This window comes from Heteronotia binoei, chromosome 13, assembly GCF_032191835.1.
Source record: "Heteronotia binoei isolate CCM8104 ecotype False Entrance Well chromosome 13, APGP_CSIRO_Hbin_v1, whole genome shotgun sequence".
NCBI lineage: Eukaryota > Metazoa > Chordata > Lepidosauria > Squamata > Gekkonidae > Heteronotia > Heteronotia binoei.
In genome coordinates, this window is record NC_083235.1 from 32,195,614 (window position 1) to 32,218,121 (window position 22,508).

The 22,508-nt window shown below is 46.2% G+C and overlaps 2 protein-coding genes across 3 annotated transcripts in view; both read right to left on the reverse strand.

Annotated features, from left to right (window-relative positions):
* The window catches only part of METTL1 (methyltransferase 1, tRNA methylguanosine), a 1,067,043-nt gene that overhangs the window by 810,799 nt on the left and 233,736 nt on the right, over positions 1-22,508 (reverse strand). The gene's annotated exons all lie outside the window — the stretch shown is intronic.
* Positions 1,166-22,334, reverse strand: CDK4 (cyclin dependent kinase 4). Of its 2 annotated transcripts, none has more exons than XM_060252206.1 (8): positions 22,078-22,334; positions 17,088-17,341; positions 12,288-12,423; positions 11,980-12,147; positions 10,999-11,108; positions 8,393-8,443; positions 4,549-4,684; positions 1,166-2,004 (listed from the first exon to the last, which is right to left on the reverse strand). In XM_060252206.1, the coding sequence occupies exons 2-8, from the start codon at positions 17,303-17,305 to the stop codon at positions 1,912-1,914; spliced, it is 912 nt and encodes a 303-aa protein (XP_060108189.1). In that variant the 5' UTR covers positions 17,306-17,341; positions 22,078-22,334; the 3' UTR covers positions 1,166-1,911. The 2 variants fall into 2 exon arrangements, with proteins under 2 accessions (XP_060108189.1, XP_060108190.1); XM_060252207.1 differs by lacking the exon at positions 22,078-22,334 and adding an exon at positions 21,387-21,459.

A 22,508-nucleotide genomic window follows, 5' to 3' on the forward strand; every position in this document is an offset into this window, starting at 1 on the left:
AGCATAATGTCTAGTCTTGTGTGTGAATACTCCCCAGCACAGGTAAATGTTAAGAATCTGGCAGGGCCTGGGTTCTTTATCCAACAGTAAATTTGCAACTGATCTTTTTCAAGCCATACCCTGCCACATGCACAGAGTGCATTAAGCGGGCTTGAAAATGCCACACCCTTTCCCAAAGATAGGAGGGCACTGTAATGTTGCCTGTGTTTTTGACTGCACGATTTTCAGAGTTTCCCTGTAGTTCACCTCACAAATGTCACAATCCAATTATGATTTCTTAGCAGGGGTGTGTGAAAAGAAAGGAACACATTGTGAATCCAAACTTTGTGTCCTTGCCTATGCAACTGCCTGATGCTAAGCCAGTCTGTTGTCCCAATGCCTACTGGCCAAAACTCACTAGGGTTTCAGGTAAATGCCTTCATATAAAGGGAACTGGGTGGCAGTTCCCCCTCAATGACAGTCTTTAAGCAGCGGCTGGACAAACACTCGTCAGGGATGCTCTGGGCTGATCTTGCATTAAGTAGGGGGTTGGACTAGATGGCCCCTTCCAACTCTGTGAGTCCTATGATTCTAGAAGAATCAATGGAACAGCAAGAAGTTGAGGAATGGGGCATGTTTTATATGAGAAGGAATCCATGTTCCCTCTAAGCTGCAGTGTCTTGTGAACAAAAATTCTACTTTGTGAACTACTGACATTAAAGTTGTGAGCTACTGCATAAATTAATGTGCCCTGGAGTAATCCTTCCTAAGCTAAGACAAAAATGTGTGAGCTGGAGACTACAAATCTATAAGCTAGCTCATACCAACTGAGTTTAGAGGGAACACTGAGAAGGATACAAGCTAAAGCTGAGTGCTCTTTCTCTCCCCTCCCTAACTATACCACTCCCTGGATAGTACAGAGGCATGTCTGTTCAGAAATTCAACACGTCCCCTTAAGAAAATAAAATAAAAATCAAATTTTGGATTTTCTTATTCAACAATTCCCCAGAAATAGAATTTGCGCAATTGAGCAGTAAACTGGCAAGCATTCTTCAAAGCCATAGTGCCCCAAGAGCTGATGCAGATTATTTGAACACATCACAACATCGGCATCTGTACAGTTCCATCCTGTTCCCCACAAGAAGGCATTCGTCAAATGATAACAAGGAGAAAAAAGACTCAGTTGTATTTGCCTGGCCCCCCAAATCTTTATCGTTTATTGAAGATCATCATTTTAGAAGCATTTTAAAAAAAAGTGACTAGAATCAAAAACAGAAGTTGTTAATCACTAGACCAAGACAACACATTGATACAGGAATGTCCTTGAGTGGTCTTGGCTCTTGAAAACATTTTTTTTTTAAAAAAATTGTGAATATTGGTACAAAAATATCCTCTTGCACCCATTTTCACGAAGCTCTGTAACAAGTGAAGGCAGGATTTGAGTGTCCAACTGTCAGCCACAGGAATGTGAAAAAGGCAGCAACATTATTGTGTAAAAAACTGTTCTAAAAGTGTTCTTTAAAAAAAAGGCCTTGGAGATACCTCTGGCAAAGAATCCACAGACGACGTGAGTGCGAAGACCTCAAACTGGGCCCTACGATAAACAAACGGGACTATCAAGAACACCTGGGAAGGGGGAGAAATCAACCCAGGTACATGAAATGTGTACAGTGTGGGCGGCACAGAGATATTACAAGAATCCCACCATTTCCAAAGTGGGACAGATTTGGAACATTGCACTTCCCGCAAGATGCACTTTTTATCCTTAAACGCGTGCCAGCAACACTCGCTTCTTGCCCACCCTTAATTCCCAGCACAGCCAGGAGGCTTGGAGATAGAACCTCTTAGTGTGGTACAATATTATCCTCACACACACATATGCACACAAGTCTTCTGTACAGTCTTTCCTTCTCCCATAAGTCTGTATGCAAGCTATCCGTCCACAGCCCTTTTGTCTTGAAAGTATTCATGGTGCAGTGCTTGGAAGGCAGAGATGCGCTTGTAGGGGTTGAAGGTCAGCATTTCCTAGACAGACAAACAGGAGATCCATTAGAACCACATATAAATATTGCCCAAGCTGGCCTGCTTCCAAACCTTCCCATGCAAGATCAACAAGTGACGGTACAAAAACAGAACTTGGGGACAGACTTTGGTATGCACTAAACAAACAGAAAGAAAACATGCTGTGCTTTCCCCCAGCTAATTCCAGCAATGCTTACCAATACACAGCCCAATCTGTTGTTAACCCCACTTTGGTGTGTGTGGGGGGGGAGTACTGCTCCATGTGCTGCTATGACTAAAGGAGTGTTTGCACAGGACATTATTCACTGCAGCTCTCAAAGACAGCACGAACACGTGAAAGGTAAGCAGTCACTCTCTGCCACCACATGCTGAATCACCAACCTTCATCTGCCTCTTTCCCACACAGGCAAATGACCTCGCCCATCCCCAAAGATGGGCAGAAGGAATGAATGACTCACCATACGGAGACACAGTCCAGCTGATTGAACAGAACATGTACTTTGTCCACAACTTGGCAGTCATGATGGGCCAAGACCAAAGAGCTTTACACATGTTCCTAGACTGAACCATGTAAGGCAACAACTGGAAGGTCACATGAAGTTGCCTTATACTGAATCAGACCACCAGTTCATCAAAGTCAGTACCGTCTACTCTGACTGGCAGCGGCTCTCCAAGATCTCAAGCAGAGGCCTTTCTCATCACCCACTGCCTAGTTTTTTTACTTAGAGATATTGCTGGGGATGTAACTTGGGACCTTCAGCATTTAAAGCAGAAGCTCTCCCACTGAGCCACAGCCCTTCTTGACTCCTAATATATCAGCACAAGTATTGATCTATGCAGCCAAAATGGCATATATCCTACAGCCCGTTCCTGCTAGCATAAAAGCCATGATATTAACGGGAGGGACTTTGCAATACATTGTTAGATAAAAGGGAAAAAAACATTGAATCTGAACAGCTTTTTCCACTTACATGAATGTAGCACTAGAATGCTGGTCTGAATTTTTTTAAAAAGTAATAATACAGTTCAAGAGCAGCATTTTGAAATGAGAAAGCTCCTCCCTTTCCCTGTAGTGGCTACAGGTGGACATCCAGAAGGGTAAGCTGGGCATAGTCATCCCACAGTTCCTCTGAGCCAGTCAAGGGACATTTATTTTTGATCAACATAAGAATACAAGATTCAGGTGAGTGACCATGTTGGTCTGAAGCAGTAGAACAAAGTTTGAGTCCAGTGGCATCTTTAAGACCAACAGAGCTTTATTCAATGTATGAGCTTTTGTGCGCACACACACTTCCTCAAATACAGTTAAGTAGAATTTTCCAGCCCATACATATAGGCAGAAGGTGGGCAGTAAATTCGTATGAAACATAACAAAGCTTTTTATCAGATTATCAAAATACAAGAAGAGCTTTGCCGGCTCAGACCAGTGCACCATCTAGTCCAGCAACCTGTGTCACACAGCAGCCAACCAGTTAATTCAGGAAGGCCAACAACATGGCATAGAAGCCAAGGACTTTCCCTGTGTTGTCTCTTTAGCGCTGGTATAAAGAAGGTTACTGCTGCTGATTGTGGCGGTTCCCTTTAATCACCTGCTCTCCTCATAAAGCCATCTACGCTTGTGGCCACCATTGCATCCTCTGGCAGCAAATTCCACATTTTAACCAGAAGATTCAGGAAGGGGCCCATGGTTCAGAGGCTGAGTGTCTGTATAGAATGAAGGTCTTACATTCAATCCCTGGCATCCCCCGTTAAAGGATCTGGTGGTATGTGATGTGAAAGACATCCACCTAAGACCCTGGAGAGCTACTGCCAGTCTGCGTAGATGATACTATGATGCACTAAGGTCTGATTCAGTATATGGCAGTTTCATGTGTTCCTGATGCCCATGCAGGGAAAATCTCTGTATGGAAGCAGCCTCGGAGTGGCTTTGGATGTGGTTGAAAATGCAAACCAGGACATGAGAGTCACACATCCTTATTTTCTGTACACACCATTAAAGCTCAACATGTACACATAGGTAGCTGCCATGTATGAAGATAGCCCATTAGTCCACCAAGCTCAGTACTTTAAGAATATAAGTGTCCTGCTGGAACAGAGTAACAGTCCATCTAGTCCAGCATCCTATCTCACACAGTGGCCAACCAGTTACTAAAGAAGGCCAACAGAGGAAGGATAAGCGTTGTAGACATAGTACACAAAAGCACCATGGTTTCTTTAGAGGCCACAACCTTCCCCAGTATCGCTTCCTAACACTGGTATTCAAATGTTTTCTGCCTCTGGATGTGGAGGCTAGAAGCCCGATGGCCCCCATGAATCTCTCCAGAGTCATGGGCAAAGGAATGGTCTTTCTCAATAGGTGCTACTACCCAAGATCCTTCAACAAGAGATGAAGGCTGGAAAAGACTGCACAGTAACCATGTCATCTAGCAGTAAGCCATGACACATACCTCCTCAGTGGCCACCATCCCATCTACCTTCCCAATGCCCTATCTGTAGCTAATAGATCTAATTGTTGCTTTCCCTTTTCATCTCTTTTGGGGAACTCACCAAAAGCAGCTGGGCTCCCGGGAGCTCAATTTCTGGTACAAATTTCTCAACAGGTTGTGGGAGGCGGGCAGTAAAGGCACAGCGTGGCAGAGATACGTCCAGGGGCCAGTCTTCCTCAGATGGGAGCCCAATTAGACTGCAAGTCAAAGAGAACATATTACCCATAGTAGTCTGGGTGTCCTGAGGCAACACTTATTTTTAGGTGTGTGGCTAGAAAGGTCCCACCTCAGAGACATCAAGTTCTCTGTCAAGCAGCCTAACCAGAATTCTTCTCCTCTTGTAAGTAAAAAAGGGTTCTGATGCTGTTGACTGAAGGTTAAATCTTTAGCGACTGGAAAAACCAAAATTGCAAATAGCTACTTGGGTGAGATATGAACAAGAGTCATCAACTCTCTTCATTCTCCTCCTTGCCTCTCCCTGCCCCCGCCCCCTTTCCATATTGCCTTCAATTCTCACCAAACATATCAAGAGCAAAAGGAATAGGTTTCTGGAGACAGTTCTGGGATGGACAAGGCCTAAACCATAGATGCAGCCTAACAAACCAACTCCAGAAATATTAAAAGTGCTAAATGTGAGGGAGAAGATTTGACCCAGGAATTGGGATATCTTGTGTTCTGGCTGGGGTTGCACTCCCCCTAAAAGAACACGTTTGAAGCTTGGGAAATGTTTTTGGACCCAAGCTTACTTCTTAATAAGCAGGTGGCAATGATGCCTTTCACCAGTTTTGGCTGGTGAGCCAGCCGCAAGCTTTCCTGGGTGGGAAAGATCTTGTCACTGTGGTGCACATCCTGGTAACAATTACCACAATGTGCTCTATGTGGGGCTGCCCTTCAAAACTGCCTGGAAGCTACAGTTGGTACAGAATGCTGTGGCCAGAATGCTAAACGGCAGTGGGATGCAGGGACCATTATCACTCCACTCTTGTTCCATTTTGCACTGGGTCCCAATTTGCTTCTGACCCCGATTCAAGGAGCTGGTACAACTTGGGTCCAGCATGCCCAAAAGACCACCTCCTACCCATCCACTTAGGTCACCTTCAGACACCCTGATTCAGGCATCCCAACCAGCTGAGGCTAGATGCTAACCCAAGAAAGGGCCTTCCTAGTCATGGCCCCAAAACTTGGGAACTCACTCTTAAAAGAGATGTGTCTGTCTCCTGCCAGCAGGTGAAGCCATTTTTGTTTTGTCTGGCATATTCCCAACCCCCATAACTGTTAATGACCCTCCTCCCTGATTGTTATGTGTTTATGTTTCTTACTGAATTGCTTGGATATTTTATATGCACTCTATTTTAATTCTGTTTTATTATCCTGAATGTTTTAATGTTGAAATGTTTTGATGTTGGTTGCCTTCAGGAAGCTGTCTGGGTGCAAAGACAGCTGAGAAATGTTTTAAAGAAATAATCATGAATAAAATTTTAAACCTATTTTTTTAAAGCCTTTCTTCTCTTCCCCCAAATTTTCCAGCTTAATACATCATGGAACATTTAACTTTGGGTTTCTTCACATCCCTATTTTTTGCATTCCTGTAGAATAGCTTAAGGCAGCAATAACACTGGACACTTGCAAGACTAAAAATGCCTCATCTTAGGGTGCCTTCCAGCAGGGGAAAGTTAAAACACTTCATACTAGGGTATTTATATAACCCACCTTTATATAATATATAATCTCCTAATGCAATTGGGACCCAAGGCAGACAACAATAATCACCTGTAAAAACACAGCCCCTACTAATTGGTAGGAAAAGTTATTAGAACATAAAGGTATTAGAACAAGAACATAAGAAAAGCCATGTTGGTTCAGGCCATCCAGTCCAACACTCTGCGTCACACAGTGGCCAAAACCCAGGTGCAATCAGAAGGTCCAATAGCAGGGCCAGAATTCCAGAATCCCTCCCACTGTTGCTCCCCCAAACACCAAGAATACAGAACATCACTGCCCTAGACATAGAGTTCCATCTATACACTGTGGCTAAAAGCCACTGGTGGACCTCTTCTCCACATGTTTATCTAATCCCCTCTTGAAGCTGTCTATGCTTGTAGTCACCACCATTCCTTGCCACCACACCCAAAATGCTATTCTTACTGTAGAATTCCTAGCTATGCATCAACAGCACCATAAAACCTATCTCATTTCCAGCCTTCTTAAAATGGATACCGCTTCCAGGGAATTTCACAGGCAAATCAAACATTTGTTTTTAGTATTGAGCTGGGAATATAAACTGGAAGATGTAATGACTGGATTTGCTAACAAGACAAAAGCCCTCAGAGTTTGAAGGACCTGAAACCACCTAAGTCAATCACCTGCTGCAAATCAGCAGGGTTTTTTGCTACTCAAGCACTGGTATACAAAAGCATGGAATGCATACAACAAATTGTTTCAGCTCATTCAAGCCAGTCCAACTGCAAACTGCAATGTGGAGTGGCACACATGCATATGTGTATACCTTCATGCACAAACATTTTAAGGAGGGGAATCAGTAGGACTGGGGGGGGGGGTCCATTCATGATTCCCAATTTAGAATCTGGGGGCCATGGGAATTCCCACTCCTACCAGGTGCTAAGCCATGCTGGCATTTAAACCAGCAACAGGCCTTTTAATTCCTTTTTCATCTTTACGCTTTAGCAAGGACAGGAAACCCTCAACATGTGCAGTGAATAACAACAACAAGGCCATTTTGCCTGGCACCCAGGGCAGATTATCCATCCTAACAAACAAGGTAAGCTCCTAAGGCATTATTATGGGGCTGATAGAGCTGGAGAAGGTGATATGTATGTTTACATGCATCAGATTGACATGACTGAGGTGGGTCCTAGGCAGAGATGTGACGGCCGGGGGAGGGGGGGAACAGAAACATTAAGGGAAAAACCTATTCTCTCCATTTCCCTCCAAAGCCCTTTTTGAAGTTTTCCAATGGAAAAACTGGAAATTTGGGGGAGTATTGAAAAAACCCCCTATGGAATATTTTCTCTTTTAGAATGAGAAGAATGCTACTAAAGGTGCATGACGTAGACATAGATAGCTCAAGTCCAAGATGTGTTTCTGCATCTAGGATACCTAATCTTCATGAGGGAAGTATGCAGGGCTTTTGTTCCTTTTTCCACTACAGAATGCCTTCTGTTGTCCTTTTGACATGACTTGTGGTTGATCTTTTCACCTCCCCCTCAAACCTCACTTTTATATGCTAAATATGCAGTGCATTTTATGTTAGAGCAGTAAAATTAGTTTAGGTTTGATAGGACAAGAAGTATGGCATATATTTTTATTTTTCCCAAAATTTCTGGGTTTTTTTTTCTTTTTAAAAGTTCATTTCCTCCCCCATAGCTTCAAAATTTCCTGAAATAACACATCTCTAGGTAAAACCATTAGGCAGCACATAAGGGACCCTGCTTGCTCCCAATGTGCTTAGCAAAGCGCAACCATAATTTCCCCACCCCACTTCCCAGCATACAAACGTTTTCACAGAGAGCTGCTGCATTCCCTTCTCTTTACTTTTGGCATTTTGATCCAAAAGATTGCCTAACTCTGACTTAGCACTTAACTGCAATGATCAGCTGACTCCCCCCTGTGGCCTCTGGCCAGCTGGTTTTGTGATCTGGCAGAAAGGTCAACTGAAAGGGAGTGTTCACAACCCAGAAACTGACACTTCCCTTTCCCTGACTCACAAACTACACAAGCCTTGGTTTAGAATTCTCATCAAGAGGCAAGTCACCCCAAGTGCGTCAAGGTTGTGCTGAGCAAGCTGGAAGAACCAATGGGGGGGGGGGGGGGGTGGGACATAAGAAGAGACTGCCATCTCCCCTGGTGACTTGGCCCCCAGAACAAAGGAAGAGCATGGGACTCACTCAAAAATCTTGCCCAGCTGGTCAGCTTCGGAGTTGCCACAGAAGAGAGGCCTGAGGAGCACAAAGAGAACTGTGGTTACTGCAGTGGGATGCTATAGGCCCTGCCTCCTAACCCAGGCCTAACAGCCACCCAGATGAGTGATGAATGAGCCAATACACAGGGTTTATCGAGAGGGAAATGGCTACCACAAAAGAACAAGGAACCCAGCCTATAGGATTTCCCCAACCTGGAAGCATGACCCTCACATTTATGGTATTTTTAACACACTCTTCTCCGCAGAGGACTCAATGCAAGTTTATTAAAAACCATAACAAAACCAGGAATAAAACCACCAAACAATATTTCTTGTCACACCAGCTCCATCCCTCAACTATGATCTCAAAGGTTAGACCACGTCAGGTGACCCAGTTTTCCAAGAGATGCCATTCTGAATAGTTTGGCTTTTTTACAGCCTCCAAAAGAGCCGACAGAGTGAGGCCCTTCTTGTCATCTGCAAAAAGCAGTTCCACCAGGAAGGAGGGCTGACCAGTAAAAGCTCTAGAACTTGTAGACACGTTCCTGTCTAGAAAATGGGATTTTTTTTTAATCACCCTGATCAGCTGGGAGATAGGAAGGGAGAAAAATGGGAGAGGCCATTCACTGTAGCAAACCTGTGCACAGTTCCCCCAGCTTCATCAAACTTAACACGTTTTCTCTCTCTTCCCCCTGCACTGGCTTTCTGCACTTGTAAGGCAAGACAGAGAACCAGAAAATGCTTACAAGACTGTGGCCTCTAAGTATGCAATCAGCTTTTTAACAATTACCTCCCACTAGCTACTCACAGCTGGATCTGGACTAGTAAAGCAACCAAATAAAAACCCCACTGCTGTGCCCAATATGGAGCCATAAGACGGCTTACAATACTCTGAGCAAGTGTGGGATGACCAAACACTCATACTAAGTAGTCATCTGACTGTTCTGTCAGCAAGGCCACTGGATGATGAGGGCAGCTTGAACAAAAGGATCCACTAAACTCACAAATATGCAGAGCCCTTGGATAGCTAGACCACAGTCACAAGCCATTAACAAACCAGGACAACCCCAGGCCGAGAAGGAAGAGTGATACAAACATGGGACCAATTGGAGCCCTTTCACCTTCCATATAATTCCCACACAGATAACATTAGAGAGCCCACTGCTTAGCAGAACAGTAAACCTACATATATAGCTATGGCCTCAGAGTCATGATTGGCTATTGTTTTGTAGTGAGGGCTTAAGACACAGGTGCAAGAACAACAGCATGAGAGCATCACACAGTTGATCACTGCAAGGGCTACATGTTATTCTGCCTTCAATGTCAGAATATTGTTATAATGTGAAACATTCTTTTAATGCCATCCTTGATCACGATGTTTCTGACAAATCATGATGTTTCTGACAATGAAGGACACTTTGGGCAGATTCTTCCTCCACAGTTCAGAAGAAGTAGCGGGGGGGGGGGGAGAGAGAGGGAGAGGGAGGGAGGGGGAGAGAGAGAGAGAGAGAGAGAGAGAGAAAGAAAGAAAGAACGAACAAGCCTTTTAAACATGCTTTGGAAAGAATTCCACTCCTCAGCAGAAGGCTCTACGTTGCTTATTCATGTCTGCTTAATAACTGCAGGGGAAGGAAGACAGGCCAACTTCAGCTCACTTCCAACCCCAACCTCCATTCCCTGCCCCCCCAGATAGGGAGGAGGTGGGGAGCGGTACTGTGGAAAAAAGATGTGGCAACAGTCTGTCTGCTCCATCGGCCTGAAAGATAAGCAGGAACAGAAGCTCTGGGCAGGCCCAGCCCTAATCTATTGTTCCCCAGCTGTGTCGCTGACCTTGGTAAAGATGATTCACTAAACTTCAGTGGGAGACATAAGGGGCAGGGGGCTGCCAACGACTTGTAAAGTCGGGGTGAGGGGGAGGGGATATGTGGGACTTCTTATAGGAGTCTGGAGGCAAAAATTCTGACTCTAACCATTACCCATTCTGACCCCTCGATCTTACTTTTTATTTACAATGCCTTCTGCTCAAGTCTAAGGACTCCAAAAGAATGTATTTAAAGAAAACCCACCCCTCCTGGAGAAAAGCTAGTTCACACAGACTTCTGCAAACACCAAAGAAACCCTACAAATATTGTCATAGATTTTAATCAGATATAGTACCAGTTGTTGTTTTTAAATTGTACTCTGCTTTTCTAATACCCAAAGCACCTTTCAACACTGTTCACCCCTTATCCATTTTGTTCTCACCACAACCCTGTGCAGGAAGTTAGGCTAAGAGTGGGACACACCCAAGGTCACCCAGTGAGTTTCCTCAGAACAGCATGGATTCAAACCCAGGTCTCCAAAGTCCTAGTCCACCATACCAAGCAGCATTTCTAGGGTGCTTTTATTTTAACTGCATCACATTTCTGGTACAGAGCATCATTGGATCTAGCCACTGCAGACATTTTAGCAACCTACGCAAAATGTATTTCCCCACCATATCCCTTCTCTAGCCTAGAGCAAGCCCATGACCCACTCCTCTAATTTGGTCAGATGTGCCCACAACCATCTTCAATCCAACAGACTGTCCCACATCCTCTCTGCTGCACTCACTTCCTCCGAAACATCTCTGCAAAGATGCAGCCAACACTCCACATGTCTACAGGGCTTCCATAGGTTGACTGGAGCAGCACTTCTGGTGCACGGTACCAGAGGGTAACTACCTGTGGAAGGAAACAAGAGATAGTAGCATCTGTAAGTAAAGCACAAGTCTTCTTCACTCATTTCATCACAACACTTATTAATATGTCCAGTCCAAGAGAAGAAGAGGAGGAAGAAGAATTGCAGATTTATACCCCACCCTTCTCTCTGAATCAGAGACTCAGAGCGGCTTACAATCTTCCCCCACAACAGACACCCTGTGAGATGGATGGGGCTGAGAGGGCTCTCACAGTAGCTGTCCTTTCAAGGACAACCTCTGCCAGAGCTATGGCTAACCCAAGGCCATTCCAGCAGGTGTAAGTGGAGGCGGGGGGAATCAAACCTGGTTCTTCCAGATAAGAGTCCACGCACTTAACCACTACACCAAACTGTCTCTCATGAAGAGAAACTCATGGGATATGGAATTATGAGAGAAGGAACTCATGGGCTATGGAATTATGAGAAGACCTTACCTCAAGTTACATACTTGAAATGATTCCAGGTGTTGGGCTGGTAAAGCCATACTGGAAATACATCTCAGCTATTCACTGCCTGTCTATGTATGCATGCATAACTGCTTTTCTTTCCCATAACATCCAGCAAGCACACACCAACTCCCATTCTCACAGACTGCTAGTCCAGCCTTGTAGTCTGTGGCTGGGGACATAACTGCCCTCTTACATAACCCACCCACAACATAAGATTCTTGGGCATCTCCTTTTGCACCAGCAGGAACAAGTGTTAAGAAACAGGTTTCCTAAGCCACTATCTCAAAAGTCTGAGAACTGATGTGCAGTGAACCTCCCAACTGAACAATATTGAACAAGAGGAAACCGTGGATTAAAAAAAAAAATCATCCGGGATTCTTGCTAGATCCAGATCAGGTAGACTTACCAGCGGTGTCAAAGCCATCTGGTAGCTGTAGATACGAGCCAGGCCAAAGTCAGCCAGCTTGACTTGACCGGAACTGGTTACCAGGATATTCTCAGGCTTGAGGTCACGATGAACGATGCGGTTTGCATGCAAGAACTCCAAGCCACTCAAAAATTGATGCATCATGTCCTGAACAAGGCAATAAAGCATGCTGCATCAATACCCACACATGCAATGTTGTGTGAAACCTTATATTCAGGCACCTGCCCAGAAAACTGGTACTTTCCCTAAACGGGTCCATGATCCCACCGAGGACCCAGAAGAATTACCTTTATTGCCTCTGCTGGTAGGCCAGGGGGAGGCGTTTTATCCAGGTACGCTCTAAGGTCCTGATCCACATGCTCAAACACCAGTGTTACTTTGGTTTCACGTTCAGTCCGTGTTGTCGTGCAAACGTCCATTAGCCTAGAGAGGGATGAGGGGAAAGATGGTTCATAAACATTTCTGTACTACAAGAAGGGGACACAATTCTCAAAACAGCTCTGTCCTGATAAGGTGAACAGGATGGAATTGAAACAGCTTACAAGACCCAATATTGTCAACTGGAACGAGAGTGGGGAGATACATAGAAGGCAGGGAGAGAGGCTCTAGCTCATTGGTACAGCACCTGCTCATCATGCCAAAGGTTCCAGGCTCGATCCCTGGCAGCTCCAATTTGGCAACAGTAGTGCAAAAGACCTAAGGCCCTGGAGAGCCACATCCTATCTGAGTAGATGACAGTGGTGGAGTGACATCGGGCACTATCACAGTGGGAAACTGATGTGATAGCATCCCCCGGCGAAAAAATCCAACTCAGGCAGATCCATTTAAGCGGCAGGATTCCAACAGCAATCCATGCTTCCCTCTTCACACTGCTAGCCTGTCTCCGCTGCGGAAAGGGTGGTTTTTCTGTGAGGGACCCCTGTGTGTGTGCTCATGCGGAGAAGCGTGCAAGTGCACTGTGAAGAGGGGCTAGTAAAAAAACCCATCCTGACTATGTTGGAAACAGCTTGGCGCGATCACACAGCTCTTCCGCTCACGAGTCGCGCCAGGACATTCAGACATCAGCCAATTATGCGACCTACAATCGATTCAGGGGGATGCTACCGGGATAATCCAGGTAGTTTTTAAATGCAGATAGGAGGCGTCTGGGGACAGGCTGGGCTCGGAAAGTAGATTGTTTGTGTGAACGTGCGGCTTTAAATCGAACAGGAGAGGCGTTCCTAGGTCAGGCCAAATCTCTTGTCTGAAAGCACCCATCAACTCCCAGCTGACTTATGGCAACCTCATATGGCAGAGGTGTCAAACATGTGGCCCAGGGGCCAAATTAGGCCTCCAGAGGGTTCCTATGTAATGTAATGTAAAATTTTATTTATATCCCGCCCTCCCCCGCCGGAGCAGGCTCAGGACGGCTTACAGCATTTAAAATGAACAATCATTTTTAATTTAGCAATAAACATTGGTACATTCCTATCAGCCCCCCCCCACCCGCCCGAGCGACTGGCTGTCATTTGCTTCCTTCTCCCTATCTCATTTCCTTCTGCAGAACAGCTTGCTTTGCAAGGCTTGCTCAATCAAGAGTTACAGAACAAAACCTCTATTTTCTCCATTGGCTGAGCCTCCTCCATTGAGGAGGAATGGGAGAAGGCAGAGCTTTTTTTTCCAGGCTCCCGCAACTGCACAGCAGAGCTACTGAGCCATGTTTCTCTTCCTTCTATTGGCTGAGGCTCCTCCCTCTCTTGGGGAAGGAAGGAAAGAGCCAGAGCTTCCTTCGCTCAGTTCCCTAGATCCCATGGGAGAAATTCAAAGAAAGCACCTTTAAGACCAATAAATGCTAACATTTTAAGTATGTATTGTATTTGTCTGTGTCCTTTATAAGGTTTATCTCTCTGCTACCTAATCTTAAATAGGTATACATGTGGCCTGGCCCAACCTGACATGGCCTGGCCCAACAAGATCACATTTACATCAGATCCGGCCCTCATAACAAATGACACTCATTGCACCCCTGCATAAGGTTTATGCACCCCTGTGTAAGGTATTCAAAGCAAGGGGCATTCAGAGGTGGTTTGCCATTGCCTGCTACTGCAGAGCAGTCTCCCATCCAAGTACTGACCTGCTTAGCTTCCAAGATCTGATTCGCCTGGGCCATCCAGGTCAGGGCGAGATGATACTGACCTCAATAAGCCAACAGTCTGACTCAGGATAAGGCAACTTCATGCACATGGTCTCATAAATGATCATTCCTGGCATTACCCCACCATTCTATTCAGCTGCCCATCGATGTTGTCCACTTTAAGGTGAGCTACCCCAACCATGTGGTCGCACTGCCCATTATTCCCTTTCTCCTCATGTATGATATCTCATCCATCATACCTATCACCTCCCCACTTTTGTTCCAGTGGCACTTCTAACCCCCATTGGAAATTCTCCTTATTCTGGCCCTGCCCACAACCATTTACTAATCTCTATTATGAACTGCCTTCCTAAATCAACACAACCCAGTTGTAAATTGCATACTTTTCTTAATAGATGCCACAGATGGCGGAATGGAATAGCCAGTCCAGGTCACTCCCACTTTGTAGGCCTTGGAGGCAGAGGGCCTGAATTTGGATCTGACTTACTTGATAATGCAGAGTGTTACTTGATAACTGTGGCGCAGAGTGTTAAAGCTGCAGTGCTGCAGTCCTAAGCTCTGCTCACGACCTGAGTTCAATCCCCGGCGGAAACTGAGTTTTCAGGTAGCCGGCTCAAGGTTGACTCAGCCTTCCATCCTTCCGAGGTCAGTAAAATGAGTACCCAGCTTGCTGGGGGGAAAGTGTAGATGACTGGGGAAGGCAATGGCAAACCACCCCATAAAAAGTCTGCCGTGAAAACACTGTGAGAGCAACATCACCCCAGAGTGGGAAACGACTGGTGCTTGCACAGGGGACCTTACCTTTCCTACTTGATAACAGTGGAAGCTCTGCAGGTTTGTCATGATGAGGTTTGAATTAGCACAGGCCAATGGTCAGCCAATTGTCTGCTTCTTTTGTTTTGCCCACTCAAGAAAGCTGGTAGGGTTTGGGCAGATGAACAAAGCTTGTACTGGAGAAGGCAGTCAATGGGTGTGGAGACAATCCAGGAAACGTTGAGAATTAGGACAGTTGTGGGCCAGACTGTTCGATAACTGTGTTCCCCCAACCCTCTACAGAGCACATGGAGCCATTTGAGAGATAGTTTTTTAACTTTCCAAAATGGCATGGGGCCTGATGGGAGACCAGCAGGGCTGAGCCTCCATAGTGTTTTGAAAAGTTAAATGCTAAGCTCTAAAATGGTGCCGCAATGTTTGGCAGCCTCAGGGATGTGGTTATCTTCTGGTTTGTCCCTTAGATGTAGCTCCCGCCCATTTTCAAGGTCCAGAATCCCAGAAATACCAATTAACAAGGCTAGTATGGGTGATTACAAATGGGCAGTTTAAGTCACCCCAGAGATGGCAGGCAGACGGACTACATGCACACACCTTCCTCCTGTTCCTGTCCCGACCACAGCCTGCCCAGGGCCGGATCAAAGCTGCCTTGGAAAGGCACCACTCAGAACCAGCAATGAAGCTGTCTGCTAAGAAGCACACAGAGGAAAAGCCTGTATAAGATAAACTAAACTAAAAACTGCCTAGAGCAGATCTTTCCCTGGGATTTCAATGGGCTACAGCAGCCAGTGAGTTGCTAAAGCATGTGAGCTTCCTGTGTCCTAGAAGATGGAAAGTCTGAAAGGGAGAGAAAAGCCTGACAATTCCCAAAAAAGGGTGTCTCAGCATTGAGATGGCTGGTTCTAAGCTCTGAACCAAAGGCAGATGTGTCCTCTCTGAACAAAACATCTCCCCCACATCCCCTCAAGTGAAACCTGCCATTTCAACAATCCAAGCCCAGACACCACAGGCTACACTTGTTCTTATGAAGGACTTTGTGCTCTATTAGTGTAAACAGAAAAGTTATCATCAATCTATTGCCGAGTAGTCTTCAGACTTTGGGAAATGAGATATTGCCAGAGAAGGACACAGCCTTGGATAAGCACTCCTGACTTAATGGGTGGCAAGATTTCATCGGCCAAGAAGGGCTTGATTTAAGCCATGCCACAGACCTGAATTGTTATTTTCAATGATGCATCCTGGCCTTGGAACATCCCACGCACTCAAGCATCTGAAGAATGCACAACCTCCTTCCCGATATGTTTGGGATTAAAAGGAAGGTTGCCCAAAGTTCTAAGGCATCCTTGAACCTCATCATTTTTTTCATAGAAATTAGCCATAGTATGCCCTTGCCCTCTGAATGCCAGTGCTAGGAGGCAGCATCAGTGAAGGCCTTGGCCACTGTGCTCTGCCTGCTGGTTCCTCAGGGTAAGTGTTTGGCCACTATGTGGAACAGGATGATGGACTGGGTCAGCGATTCCTATCATGGCCCCCATGGCACCCACCAATGGTTTCTTGAAGCCCATTTGCTTCTTCGACAAAGCATCTCTTACCAAAAATGAACAACCAATCCTGGTTTTCCCCCACCTCCCTGGAGCAGGAGGTGCTTCAGAGAATCCAGGAAGAACCATCCAGTCAGTAATGGCTACACCTGTCACAGGAAGATGCTTGCCTTGCAACATCCCAATATTTTGTGACTGGCCCTGGCCCCCATGGCAGCCATTTTAGGATTACCTTGTGTGGCAGCCGTTTTATGGTAGACTTTCCTCAGCATTTCTAAAGTACCTTCAGACTCAGAAAGAATGAGCTTGTCAGATCTCAGAATCTAAGCAGGGTTGATTCGGATAAGCAACTGGATGGGAGACCTCCTTGGAATACCAGAAGTTGAGAGTATCCTTCAGGGTCTGAATATCTGAATATCCTTCAGGGTCTCGGTAGGGGCCAGTAACCAGGGGTCACCACAACTTCCAAGTGCACACACACACACCAACACACAAATACAAAAAAAGAAAAGAAAAAGGGGGGAAATGGGGAGCTCTGGACTGTGTGATGAACCACTGGTCTGATCCAGTAAGGCTCTTTTTTTGCCCTTATATTCCTCCCCTCCCAAGATGGTCGGGCTCATTGGTCCTCATGTCCTCACCGCACAATGTTGGGATGCTCAAAGTTCTCCAGCCGTTTCAGCAGGGCCACCTCGCGCACAGTCGACAGCGGCAGCCCGTTCTCGTTGCTTTGCACCCGAACATTCTTGAGGGCCACGAACTTGCCACTCTGCAGGTCTCGGGCTTTGAAGACGGTGCCATAAGCCCCAATGCCGATCTCTGCCACTGGCTCGTACTGGTCCTGAACCCCCATGGCCATCTTGGCAGCCCCCCTCCTACCAAGAGGCCACAAAGGCTTTTAAAAAAGATCAAGGGAAACAAAGGCAGTTAGTTAGAAGGTTGGCCATTCCTCTCATGCCCCACAGTTCAGATCACTTTGTGCTTCTATAAACTGGCATATTTTTCATGTCACACACACACTCCCTAGATAATGAAGTCAATATAATGCATTCATCCAGACTTAATCAAGATCTAGGTTTCCTTTCTCATTACCAATGCAGATCTCTTCACACCTACTATGCCTCTGCATATCACGCCTAATCCAATCGTGCCTGCTCTTGTTATTCACCTACTATTGTCATTTGTGCGTTATCGTCATTCAGCGTCTGAAATCACTTCACTTTCCCATATATAGGACAGATGGACTCACATTCTAGCTGTATCTGAAGAAGTGAGCTGTGACTCGTGAAACCTCATACCCTGCCACAAATTTTGTTGGTCTTTTAATGATCTACTGGACTCTTACTCTTTTCTGCTGCTACAGACTAACGTGACTAGCCATCTTGATCTACACCCCCCACTGACGTATCTTTATATCTATCCAATGCATTTTTTTTACCTCTCTCTTTACTTAAAAGGAACCCAGGGCAGCACACATGGGTCTCCCTTCTTTTTATCTTCACAACAACCCTGCAAGGTCAGACACTCCAAAGTACTACACCATGCTCTTTGATGATTGCTCCAGCACCTATAGATTCTCCCTCCAGTAATAAGCCTAACTCCACTGCCCCCTCCCCTTACGGGAGGCAGGTACAGTACATTAAAGACTTGGTTCCTTCTTATTGGAAGATGCTGACTTGACTTGAGTGCTTTCCTTCCCTTTTTAAAAAATCCAGTCTTAGTTACTGTTGACCTTGCATCTTAATGTCTCAAAAACTAATTTCAATATGACATCTTAGACAGAGAATACTATGACGAGAAAGTGTTTCTGGACATGTGGAGGCCTGGCCAGCTGGAGGCAACACGCACCAGCATGGCTTCAATTAGGGTTGCCAAGCTCCAGGGAGGTGGCTGGAAATTTCTCACTATTACAATTGCTCTCCAGGTGACAGAGATCAGTTCACTCGGAGAAAATGGCTATTTTGGTCGGTGGACTCTATGGCATTACACCCACTGAAGTCCCTCCTCTCCCCAAACCCTGCCCTCCTCAGGCTCCACCCCTAAAAATCTCCAAGTACTACCTAACACAAAACTGGCAACTCTGGCTCAAATGCCATTCATAATTGTGCAAAAAGGGGAACTTCCACTTTTCTGCATGACAAGCCAAAATCACCATCTCTGCTGTTAACTCCTCAAAGGGATTTTCTATCATGCCTCTAGCATCCCCCAGTTCCATTGAATCTCAAAGGATCCCCATTTACCCAGCACTACTTGGGCATATGTTCAGACCAGGGCACACTGTTATTCACTCCTGGCTCCATAACACTCTACAGCCATTGCGTTCTCATCACTACCCTGATGGCATAAAAATAGTCACACACCCACACAAGGCTGGCTTACAGGTAAAGGGATTCCAATTCATCATAGTGATTGTATGTACAGAAAATCCCGGGCAATAACGAATCAAACGGTAGAAGAGAATCTGAATTGTCATAGACCACTAACTTAATTAACTCTCTCCTGCGCAACAAAATGCACCACGACCATCTATCTGTCCCTCTGAAAACCAGACCCACTGGTGTACATCGTAGAACCCTTTCCCCTCTCCTCAAATAATGATTTCACCAGTTGGAATCACTCTGACTAGTTTAGACAAGCAGAGCCCACACCACAGCCACAGTCACTTTGTGTGTTCCCCCCACTGCTCCAAACAATCGCTCTTTGGAATACAAACTCTATGCTATTTCCTTAGTTCTACAATACGCTATTTCCTTAGTTCGGGTTTGTTTTTGGCCAGACAGCAGCCAGAGCTCAGATTTTCCAAGACTCCCTACTGGTATGTTTTAGACAATGTTCCATACTCTTTCAACAGCCTCTAATAGCTCATTTCAAAATGGGTCACCCTGTTAGCCCAATTCAGTGCATGCAAACAGGAGTCTTGGGGCACCTTAAACACTAACAAAACTTTATTCCAAAATAAGCTGTTGAGAACTTCCCTTCTTCAGATGCAAGGAGAGGGCTGTCACTGTGTAGGAGATAAAAAGTGAAATGTGATTAGTAGGGCTGTGTGATTTTTTTTACTGGTTTTTTTTGGTTCAGACCTATTGAACCCCCAAAAACGTCAGGATTCCTGAAAATGTACGGGTACAGGAGAACAGAACCGTAAAATGCTGGTAAAAAAAACACACCAGTCTGATTGCAGGGCTGGCTTGGCTTCACCTACTACCCAGTTTAAACTGAGCAGTAGAAGTGGCAAGACTATCTCTTTTGGTATGTCCCTTAAAGGGCATTAAGAACTGCAGATAAGAACCTTTTAGAGATCCCCAGCCCCAAAGTTATCCAGCTGACCATGACCAGCCTGCTGGAATTTTCTGCCGTCAGTGCCCAGCCTGAGTTATTAAAGTTTCTCAGGGCATGTAAGGCAGAGATGTTCTACCAAGTCTTTGATTGAGGCCAGTAATGGTTCTTTACATCTGGCACCCTCCCTTCCCCCCCACCCAATTACTGAATGCTAGCACTGCCATCTTGTTTTAATATGTTTAAGTGTTCTGAATGTTTTATAGATAGTTTTATGGTTTTAACTTGTTTTAAACTGTTGTAAACTGCCCTGAGTCCCGTGCAAGGTGGGGGAAGGTTGATTTAAAAATCCAATTTAACATTTAGAAAGGCTCCCTACAGGCAGTGATCCTGGCTGGGCTTCCCTCTCCTGCTGCCCAGGAACTGTGCAGCAGAAGGCAGTGCAATGCTGCATGACGGGGAGCTCTCAACTTCCCACCGACCCAGCTGATCTTGGGCTGGCTTCTCTTGCACCCCAGTTTAAACCAGACTGCAAGAGAAGCCAACCACAGCCATTTTTTTTGCTTTGTTTTACTGAGAAAACCTGAATATATTTGGGAAGCTGAAATATGCCCGAAAAATACCAATAATAATAATAAGATATTGGGATTTATATCCCGCCCACCACTCCGAAGAGTCTAAGAGTCTCACAATCTCCTTTATCTTCCTCCCCCACAACAGACACCCTGTGAAGTGGGTGGGGCTGAGAGGGCTCTCCCAGAAGCTGCCCTTTCAAGGATAACCTCTGCCAGAGCTATGGATGACCCAAGGCCACTCCAGCAGGTGCAAGTGGAGGAGTGGGGAATCAAACCCGGTTCTCCCACATAAGAGTCCGCACACTTAACCACTACACCAAACTGGTTATTTTCCGGGCATATTTTCAGCTTGGGTAGGTGGAAATGCACCCCCCCCACCCCAGTAATGTAAAACTCAAATACAAAACAACACTGGGCTGAACCAGAATTTGGGATTTTTGCCATTCTGTAGGTCAAGGTGTCCCCAACTTGGTGACCAGGAGCGCCATGGCACCCACCAAGGCTTCTGAATGACTATGTGAGACACAGCTTTTTTTTGTAGCAGGAACTCCTTTGCCTATTAGACCACACACCCCTGATGTAGCCAATCTTCCAAGAGCTTCCAGTAGGCCCTGTAAAAAGAACCCTGTAGGCTCTTGGAGGATTGGCTACATCAGAGGTGTGTGGCCTAAAATGCTACAAAAAATAATGCCCTGATGGGAGATGTGATTGGCTGTGAGATTTTTAAAAAATATTGCTTGGCAGCAGCTTCCAACACAGCACAAGGATCTATACCTGCATTACTGAAGTTAAGCCATGGCAATCATTTTGTGGCTGGCTCCGCCTCCTGCAGCAGCCATTTTTGCCGCTACACTACTTGTGCCATATCAGAATTCCAAACGTGCCTGCAGGCTCAAAAAGCTTGAGAGTCTCTATTGCGTTCAAGAAACCTGTCCCTCTCCACCCATTGCAAGTATTAAATAACTTAGCATAAAAAGTGAAGGGTCTTTGTATTTTCCTCAGATTAGATCAGAATATTACATAACTACACTTCATACTGTATTTCATGCCCTTCTGACCGTGCTGTATGTTTGTTTTCATGCCTCCTACCTAAAATGACTGCATAACGAAGATCCACTCATTGCATCTGAAGAAGTGGGCTCTGCTCCATGAAAAGCTCAAGCTAGAATTCAAAAATTTGTGAACAGTTTGCAAAGTATCACAAGCCTCCTGTTTCTAACAGTTACTTAACAGCACTAATGTTACCCCTCCCAACTCCGGGACTCGCCTGTGTCATTCATGCACCCACACGCACCCCCCACCCACGAGAAGAACACTCCCCCCACCCTCTCCCCAGACAGCTCATCCTAACAAAGCCCCTTGCAAAGGCAACATATCAGGCCCTCCTAAAGAACAAGACTCCGGGAACACACACGCACACGCCCAGCGCACATGCAAAACCGGGGGTGGGGGTGGGGAAGCTCTCCTTCCCGATCCCCACGGGGAAACGCTTCCCACGTTGCATTCAGTTCCAAAAAGAACACTTCCAAGCGGGCGCTTGCAAGAACTTTGCAAGGATCCCCCCAGGCCGAGCCCTCTTTGCGCTAAGCCGCCCGTGCGCTCCGCCTCCCCGAAAGTGGCCCCCTCGCACTGGAACCAGCCCCCTCCAGGCAAGAGCTTTGCTGGAGACCCTGGAGCCATCCTTCACGCCAGAGGAAGAAAGAGGCTCCCCACCCCGCGCCTTGCCTCGCAGAAGCAAACACGTGGCAACAACTCCCAAGCCCCAGGGGCCCGGGCTCACCCCAGCAGCAGCAGCAACAGTTGGAAGGGGGGCTGCCCAGGCACAGCGGCGAACCAGCCAGCCAGGGGGAAGGGGGGCGTGGCTGGAAGACCCGCCAAACCACCGAGACGGACTCAGCTAGAGTGGCCATGAGAGCGGAAGGAGGGCGCCACAAACCCTCTGCCCAGCCCCCCGCTACCTCATGGCGCGGGGGAGGAGGAGGAGCCTCGGGGCTTCTTCTTGCAAAGATCTGGCCCTGTTCTGGCGGAGTGAGTGGTGACTCACGAAGGTTCCTGCCCTGCCTCAAATGTAGTTAGTCTTCCAGGTGCTACTGGACTCTTCCTCTCTTCTGCAACTACAGACAGGCTATCACGCCTACCCATCATCTTCCCCCTAATAAAGGGGCAATATTTGTCAATAATTAAAACGCTTTCAGCACTGACCCTGGTTGC